General features: G+C 47.3%; 1 protein-coding gene across 1 annotated transcript; it reads left to right on the top strand.

Annotated features, from left to right (window-relative positions):
* The first annotated feature begins 3 nt into the window (after positions 1-3).
* On the top strand, positions 4-6,685 carry CDKN3 (cyclin-dependent kinase inhibitor 3). The gene is made up of 7 exons (XM_009996478.1): positions 4-77; positions 579-634; positions 2,085-2,129; positions 3,039-3,261; positions 4,126-4,157; positions 5,292-5,395; positions 6,599-6,685. Exons 1-7 carry the CDS (start codon positions 4-6, stop codon positions 6,683-6,685), a joined length of 621 nt encoding a protein of 206 aa, XP_009994780.1.
* Positions 6,686-8,964: the final 2,279 nt, after the last annotated feature.

Raw genomic sequence — 8,964 nt, 5'->3', positions numbered from 1 at the left:
GCCATGCGAGCGGGCGAGTTCGACTCCTCGGAGGACGAGGCCGCGGAGGAGAACCCGAAGCCGCTCCCCGTGTCCTGGTGAGGCCGCCCCGCCCGCCTCTCCCCTTCAGAAACTTCACCTCAAAGGCCGCTTGCTTCCTCAAAACGGGAGTGTGTTTTGGTGTTGTTTTTTTTTCCCGGTGAACCCCCGTGCCGAGCTCTGGTGACCCCGCCAGGGCGGGTTGGCCCGGGGGAAAGGGCAGGGTTGGTGCAGGCCCGCTGGGGGTGGGTGTGGGGCCGGGTCGGTTTTAGAAGCGGCTGCTGGTCGCTGTATCGGTCAGCACCGATGTCTGGGTGCTAAGGGGGAGCTCTGCCAACGTTTTCCTCCTCTTGGGCAGGGGTATGTGCCGCAGCACGCTGCCAGACGTGTGACCCCCGTGGTCTGGTGGGGTAGAAATAGCACTGGCGTGCTTCATTTTTATTATTAAATTGTAGGTAAGTAACTCTTCTTGCCACCCAGCAGAGAAGGAGGGTCTCATAGCGAGTTATCTCAAAATGTGCTGTTAGGATTTTTACATTGTATCTTTCATTTTCTGGCAGGTTGTCTTTGTCTCCTGTCTACCCTTCCGAGCTCCTGGGGTTATGTTCCCTTCCAGGTAAGAAGCATCCACCGACATTTGCAGACAGGTTTGAAGCTGAAGAGAAGTAAAACCCCTGACGTCAAAATTCTGTGTTCTGTTTGTTTGGTGGGGTGACTTGGTTTGTCACCTACCACTGGAATCATCATGTTTCAGAAATACTAAGACTGAGCAAGAGAATATGTTGATGTAAGATCATCTGGCAGAGTGGTAGGAGAACACTGACTGTCATCCATTGTCATTTAAAATATTTGGTTCTCTAGCCTAACTCACTACAAGCTGCTTCAACAAATAATTCCTTTATAAGATATATTTGGCTCAAATTACACTCACTCACTGCTCAGTCTTGCTCTCCCTTAGCTTCTGAGTTGCACTACCATGGCCAAGATCTAAAAACAGGCATATAAGCTTTCACTGTATTTTTAACTACAAAAACTGCAGCCATGGTGAATTTGCTGCTGGTGGTGACAGTGTGAACATTCCCTACTTCATTTAAGCAGTTACCCAGCTTTCCTTACTCAAATCTGAGAAACCCAAGCTTGGGACTAATACCACACTAAAGAACTAGAAAAGAACTGTTGAATAATATTTGAATTTAAGGTATCTTGAAGTGGGTGATGGCCACTTGTGCTAATGAAAATCCCAGAACACTGGGATGCCAGTTAACATATATACAAAAAAAAAACTACATCCTATTTTTAGCTACCTGAGCTCTTCATGTAACAGCTGTTTAATCTCCAGAAGTCCTCCTCCAGCCTGGCCCTGCTGATGCAGCTCTTGGTCTGCAGGATCCTGATCTGCTTTTAAAAGGTGTTTCAAGATATACACAATCCTGACTGCTGTCAGGGCAGGCATAAAGGCTGTGAGCCTGTGGGGCTGTGAGGGGAGGGAGACAGAGGAGAGACATAGTGCAAATATTTTGAGCAATTTCATCTCACAAAGCAAGCAACAGCTGTGGATATCGTGGTGCAGGACTGCAGGGGCTGCAAAAATGCCTTGGTAGCATGATACGAGGAAAACAACTCAAAGTGATGATACACTGAAGATTGAATATAAGGAGGTTATTTTTATATGATTTGTGCTGATTATGACAGAACAGAGAACTTACTTTTTTATCAACCAGACAATTCTTTAGTGATCTCTATCCAGCCCTTTTATTTACTGGGGGTTTGTTTTGTTTTGTGGGGTTTTTAAACCTGTATCCTGACTTACATGCAAAACTTCTCATCCAGAAAATGCACAGCAATTTAAAACCTTGGGCAGATTTTTTTTTTTAAATCCTATTACACGACAGCATTAAGCAGATAATGGTGTTTAAACTGTCTTCTGCACTAGTGATCTATTTGCAAAAATAAGAGCTGTGTTTGACTGGGGGGGTTGGCTTTGTTGTTTGTTTGGTGTTGGGGGCAGGTTGTCTGTGTTCTGTCACTTACCTGGAGCAGCAGTTGTCATTCATAACTTGTTTTAGGTTGCAGGTTTAAGGATGTTAGAAGAAATCTTCAGAAAGATATAGGTGAGTCATCTGGCCTCTGGCTCCCACGTAATGGGCAAGAACATCATGCAGGTAAACTGAAAGCAGAAGTTAGTGACAAGCTAGAGGTTTGCCTTGTCTGGAGAGATCCAGACACCAGGTACCTAAACCAGTGCTGTGGTCTTGTACTTTTATGATAGATGTGATAGTTGTCCTTTTGCTACCACATTGAATGTAGGGCAGTTCTGTATAGTCCTCCTGACAGCAATGTCACTCTGGGTTTTGGTGACACTGTGCTTGGAGATGCAGCAGATATCTTGGCACAGGCAGTGTTATGAGTGCCCAATATCACTGTCCACTCTGTAGTGCTACTCTCTGTGGCTTCCCTACCAAATACTGCATAAGTAGTCAGGGTGTTTCCAGGCTGGAGCTTTTCAGGCATACGTGTATCTTTCACAGTATCTATGAGCTCTGCCAAGGCCTGTGCAGGAGAAGGCACCTTCAAAGTTACCAGGACAAATTACAAACTTGTAATCTGTTCCCAGAGAAAAGTGAGATTGGGTAGAAAAGATAAAATTCTGTAAAAATTAGTGCCAAGTATTTGTCTGTAAACAGTAGAAGAGCAGAAACTTAATAGCAAAACCCCACAGTGTGTGGGCACAGCCCAGCTGGAGCTGGGACAGAGTCCTGCCCAAGCTGGCAGCAGTTAACAGATTTCTCCATGCTGATGTGCTTCCTAGTGAGGCTTCTCCCAAGGAACTGAGAAATTGTCTCTCATGGGCTACTTGAAGTCAGATGTGGGAGAGGCACAGTAGAAGGAAATGCTGCTCAAAGCAGCTATTGTCCTAACCTCAAAGATTAAACAACAGAATCAGTATCAAGTAGCTTATCAGTTTATCCTTAACCTTGACCAGTGTTTGTTTATTTGCAAGTGTTTTAATCTGTTGGCAGAAGAACTAAAGAGCTATGGGACCCAGGATGTGTTTGTGCTTTGTACCAGAGGAGAGCTCTTAAAATACCGAGTACCAAACCTTATAGACACCTACCACCAGCATGGGATGTGTGTGCACCACTATCCTGTTCCTGATGGGGATGCTCCTGACATTGCCCAGTGCTGCAAAATCCTGGAAGAGCTCAGAAGCTGCCTGGAAAGTAACCGGAAAACAATCATACAGTAGGTTCTGGTTGCCTCCCTCTCACCCCTGTGAAAGGTACCAGCTTCATTGCAGATGTATGACCAGCTGAAACAGAATCCTGTCCAACAACAATTGCATTCTCCAGGGTCAGCTCAAACTGTGCAGAGCTGCTTGTTTCTCCTCATGCACCCTTTTGGAGCTAACTTGTCCATTGTGAGGTTTGAACCACACATTTCTCCTGGCTCTGTCTAGCAAAGTGCCTGTTGAATGGCACCATGCAGCTAGTCTAGCTGGAAATCAGCACACAGGAAGAGTTTTAAGCTAAAGCTGCTGTTGTCAGAGGATAATACACCCTTGGGCTGTTTATCAGGACCTCAGTGGGTTCCACCAGTGCAAAATTCACTCATAAATTGCACAAAACTGGTTTAATTTCTTTAGACACTTGTAGCTGAGCTTAGGGTAGAGGGAATTGCTTCCTAAATTCCATGTTCCCTGAATGGTCCTGCTGACAGTTCCCCACACTCATCCTCTGAGGTCGTGGGCTTCCTGCTGTAACCCTGCTATCCTTGGCTAACAACTGTCACCAAAGCCTGAATCTGGAGTAGAATATAAGGAAAACTGATACTGTCCATTTTCCTGCCCTTTAATGCCCTCCTGTGCCACTGGGACTAGTACCATCAACAAAGGGGAACTTTAAAAGTGTGGTTTCTCTAGAAAGATACTAAGGAAGGTCTGAACAATAAATGCAAGGTAGCCTTGTAGCTACATTCTAACTTTTGTACCACTGCTCCTCGTGGTTAAATTAATGCAAGAATTGTGTCAGTGCATGTAGGCATTGGGAAGGCTCTGGGTGTTGCAGGAACCTACAGCTTGTTGCAGTGAAGTCCTTTCTGCTCTTTCAGCTGCTATGGTGGCCTCGGACGCTCGTGTCTCAGTAAGTAGTTTCCTTCCCCCTCTCAAAGCCTGACTAACCAACCCATCTCAGACCCCTTCTCCTGAGACAGCACTGTCTAAGGAAGCTGCTTGCAAGCTTCACTGTGGTCACAATGCAAACTGCCACGACAGGAAGCAGGCTGGTCAATAGATTTGGGATCTTTCTTGGGAAAGGTGCTGTCAAATGGTAGTAGAATTATCTGCCTGTAGAGAAACTGTATGTGATGAGTGACAGAAGTATGTCATGGAATAGCTCTGAGTGTGTAGGGGAGGGGATAGAGGGTCAGGCAGGGTCAGTCTTTCAGTGAGGCTGGTGGAAAGTTCTTAATTTTTCTCTGTTTTCACTGCAAATGTTAGTCTTGTCTGACTGATGGGATTGCACTTCCCCTCTTTCCTGATTACCTCTTCAAGAAAATGAGATGATGAACCTATTCCTCTGCATCTTTCTTCAACCCAGTGTCTCCCTCATAAGTTTTCAGGCGTGTTAGCTCTTGTGTGTGCCTCAGAAGGGTGGTGATAGTGCCAAAAAAGCAGATGCAGTCAGAAGACACAAAGGGGAATTAACTGGGTATGCTGGGGTCATTCTTGAAAAGCCTAGAATTTGCCTCCCAAATGCTGCTGGAAAGGCAGAGGGAAAAAGTGGGAGAGTTCCACCCGTTTCCAAAGCCTGCAGGCTTGGGCAGGAGCCCCAGGCAGACGCAGCCAGTGCCAAGGAACAGTATTCAGTAGAAGATCCAATAGGTCAGTTATTCTGATATGACAATTTTGAGTTTTGCTAGAGTGGTTTTCATAGACCAAGGGGTTTAAACAGGAAGAGGGGAGATGTAGATCAGACATTAGGAAGAAATTCTTTGCTGTGTGGGTGGTGAGACCCTGGCCCAGGTTGCCCAGAGAAGCTGTGGCTGCCCCATCCCTGGCAGTGTTGAAGGGCAGGTTGGATGGGGCTTGGAGCAACCTGGGCTGGTGGGAGGTGTCCCTGCCCATGGCAGGGGAGTTGGAACTAGATGTTCTTTAAGGCCCTTTCCAACCCAAACCAGTCTGTGATTCTGTGCCCAAAGCCCTGGCTATGCAGTGGTGCTGTGCACAGCAGTAGGAGCTCCGCATCACACGTGTGTTATTTCCCTTTCCCCTACAGTTGCTGCTTGTCTCCTGCTTCAACTTTTAGAGGATCTGGCACCTCAGGAAGCCATGGACAGCCTCAGAGCCCTGAGAGGATCTGGGGCCATACAGACTGTCAAGGTAATAGGGCTGCAGCAGGTAAACATAGGTGCCAAAATGAGGGCAGAGCTTGGGCAGTCCTCTCCTTCACCTCACAAAGGGATCCTTCTGTTTTCCTGTGATGCTCCACAGCTGGTGTCCCTGCTGCTGTCTTGGGCTTGAACTGATCATCTTGTTCTGCCTCTACTGGATTCAACAACCCTTCTCCCTGCCTGCTCAGCATTAGTAACTTGTTGCTTTCTCCTCCTCACCCCTGCTCAGTGAGCACTGAGCTGTTGTCTCATTCTGATGCTCACATTCTCCTCACAGCTTGGACATCTGCGTGAGCTTTCTGCTTTGGTTTTTTTCCACCTTCCCAAACCCCCTGGCCACGTTCATTCTCTGTAGCTATCCCATCAATAACTGGCAGTCTTCTTTTAAGAAGTGTTAGGTCTCCCTCCATGTAGGTTTTTAGTTGCTGATCATGATGGGTTTTTCTTCTTTTGGTGGGATTTTTACCCTCTCTGTGTAAATATTTCTGTTGATAGGAGTCCTAGATGTTATGCTCTTGAAAGAGTTCTGTGTACAGGAGAGAGGAGCTGACATTTCTAAAGTTTACAAGACAGGAGTTTCTGAGGAGAATTTCCTGAAGTCTGCATCTTCATGAGCTCCAAGCCTCTCTGGAAGGCAAATCTTGTTTAAACTACTTGTTACAATCAGTTTTCCACAAACCAAAGGGGCAGGTGGGGAGTAGCTTGGACCCCTGGTGGAAGGGATGGGAAAAGACATGAGCAACTGTTAAAATTAGAAGCTCTCACAGCCACTTGGGGTGGATGATCTGCCCTTAGCCTCTGCTGACCAACATTTTAAACTCATATTGATACTTATCTCATATTGAACACTTGTGTATTAATACTCCACACAATGTATGAGGTGACCTAAGAGCTGTTCCTGCCAACTGTTACACCTCTTGCAGACCCAAATCAAGCAGCTTTGCATTCTGACAGGAAGCTCCCACCTCCTGAGGACCATGGTTTGTATTACCTTGAGCCCAGGTGTGCCCTTTATAAAGAACCACAAGCCAGGACCCGTGTAGTCTGTGCCTGGTGGTGGAATAATTCCAGAGGATTTGCAGGAAGCACAGACTAGAGTGCAGTTTTCATCCTAGGGGATCAAACAGGTTTTTAAGATGGTGCCTTTTCCCAGAGTACAGGGCACTCATACAGATCTGGTTGTGCTTTTCAGCAATACAATTACCTCCACGACTTCCGAGAGAACCTGGCTGCCCACCTGGCAACAAAGGACACGGTATCGCGATCGGTATCGCGGTAACCAAGGCTGGCGTGGTGGGTCTTGGTATCCATGGGGCTGTGGCAGACACCAGGATGAGATGCCTCCTTCCTGCCCTTTCCAGTTCCTCATGGGTGTTTCCAGCATGACCCAGCTGTTCACTGCCACATCTGTGTGTGAAATGTTGGGGTGGGGGAAGGAAATCCTACAGGATGTGCAGCATCGCCCTCTCTTTGGCAGGTTTGAATAGTTGCTGCCCTAGAAATACATGGAAGTGTGTGGGTGTTTGATACTGTTCTGTCGTGAGCTTGTTGTCAATATAATAACGACTGTCATGTATCTACCTCACGTTTATCACCTTACTTGGTACTGACAGCTCCTGCCACCGAACTGGTGTGCTCATGTGTTCACTGTGACATCCTATGGGCTGCATCTGTGATATCCCAAGTGGAGGAGAGGCTGGGCTGCCAGAGCAGGGACTGGTTGCATTTTGACTTCTCTGTTCTGTGTAGCATATAAATTGGGATGAGAATTGGAGGTGAAGGCAGGATAGGAGAGGAAACAACCGCCTGCAACTCCTCCCAGTGCTCATAGGCTGGCTTCTGCTCCAGTGGGCAGGAAAAAGAAAAGGGGGAAGAGATGAAAGATAACTCCTTCCCACTGCCTTTCTAAGAGTCACACTGGGATAACAGAGCTAGCTAAAAATTACATTACTGGAGCTCTTTGCAAAAATAAGTAGCTCCAGCTTTAAACCAAAGGGAAGTCAAGTGTGAAAATGTCCCCACGGGTGTGCTCACCCCTCATGAACTGGTGAGAACACATTCTAAAATGTCCCAGCTCTGCTTGGCGTGGCCAGTGGTATTTAGGAATAAGGATGGGGTTTGCTACTGAAGATGTGTGACAGACCAGGTGGGTGGGTGTTGAGAGGAGTACAGTAGGAAAAGACAAGTTGCTGTAGCTGCGTGGGGGAGCTCCTGGCACAGCAGCTGCTCTGCTGACACCGTCAGCTGGGGGCTGGAGAGGATCTCACACCCCCATGCCTGATTATCCACTTGTGAGGACCAGAGGCCTGAAGAAAATGCTTAAAAGAGTTCTGTCCCATTCTGAGGAAGTGATCAGCATCCACTCCAGTGCCCAGGTGTCCCCTGGTGCCCCACGAGGCCAGTTTTGCCTCTGGGTAGGACACCAGTGTCACCCCCTGCACCTTGGGCTTCCAGATAGTCCCACAGAACCAGAGGAACTGTGACCTCTGGGCTGAGGGCACTGTGCAGCTGCATGTCACACCCCCGCTGTCCTGCTGTGTCACCATCTCCTGTTTCCTTGCAGTTAATTCTGTCTGTGCTTTCCCCCCTGCCCCCAAGTGCTTTACAAACCAGCTGGTTACCTGGCTGGTACCTGCCTGGCCAAGGCAGCACTGCTGTCCTGCTCTCAGGGTCACCCTGTGCTCCCCAAAGCTCCAGCCTGCAGTGAGAAAGATATTTCTAGAGTGTTTTTGTCAAGTTTCAGTGACTTTTCAAGTCAGAAGTTGTGACATGGGACCCTGCCACAGCACCCGTGGGTTTGGGTGGAAGAACTCACTGCTTTGCTTGCTTTGAAATTTATGGCCTTAACATCTTGTTTGAAAGCAGACACTAGAATGTTTAAAGGTGATTTCTACAGATGATATTTAATTAGATTTTACTGTCATGCCCTTCCCCACCCATAAGGCAGGCAACAGGAACTCTTCCCAGTTACCACAGCATGGAATTACAGAGAATTTGTTGCTGGAAATGCATTGTTCCTTCCCCAACACTCAAACAGAAACAAAAGCAGTGTCTGTCTGTCTCTCCTTCACTGCTGTATCCCTGCAACTGATGGTTTTCAGGTATTAAGTATGTATCAGGGGGCTTTTGAAGATGACTTAGCAAGAAACTTGCTGACATGGAAAGAAATGTTCTTTTCTCCATTATCTTTTGCCTCATGGGACTCCAAAAATCAATTACCATCAGGTCCCTGTTTTGAATGCAGAATGACTGCTCCTCTGGCTCAGCATCCTACGTGCAGCTCCACACACACCAGCTGCCTTTGCAGGGACCACTCCACTAGAGCCAATGTGAAGCTCCCATTGCTGGGTACAGGTGACAAACTCCACATCCCCTTGCAGCTGGGGGGTGCTGGCAGGCACTAAACTGGTTTTTAAATATAAAAGTGCTGAAACCAGTGTCTGGGCAGCATTCTCTGAAGGACTCAGCTGGGTAGTTGTCACACTTCAACACGCTGCATTCTTGTGGGACATTTTAACTTCTAACCTGCATTTCTGACCTTTCTCTCTGATGTTATGA

The sequence above is a fragment of the Chaetura pelagica genome, unplaced genomic scaffold, assembly GCF_000747805.2.
Source record: "Chaetura pelagica isolate M959 unplaced genomic scaffold, ChaPel_1.0 scaffold274, whole genome shotgun sequence".
Taxonomy (NCBI): domain Eukaryota; kingdom Metazoa; phylum Chordata; class Aves; order Apodiformes; family Apodidae; genus Chaetura; species Chaetura pelagica.
The sequence above is the reverse complement of the archived record's forward strand: the minus strand, read 5'-3'. Positions and strand labels throughout refer to the sequence as shown.

Coding starts and splice junctions, on each gene's coding strand:
- CDKN3 (XM_009996478.1), top strand. CDS start 4: ATGCGAGCGGGCGAGTTCGACTCCTCGGAGGACGAGGCCGCGGAGGAG. Junction 3,262..4,125: donor AACCGGAAAACAATCATACA/GTAGGTTCTGGT, acceptor CTGCTCTTTCAG/CTGCTATGGTGGCCTCGGAC. Junction 4,158..5,291: donor CCTCGGACGCTCGTGTCTCA/GTAAGTAGTTTC, acceptor TTTCCCCTACAG/TTGCTGCTTGTCTCCTGCTT.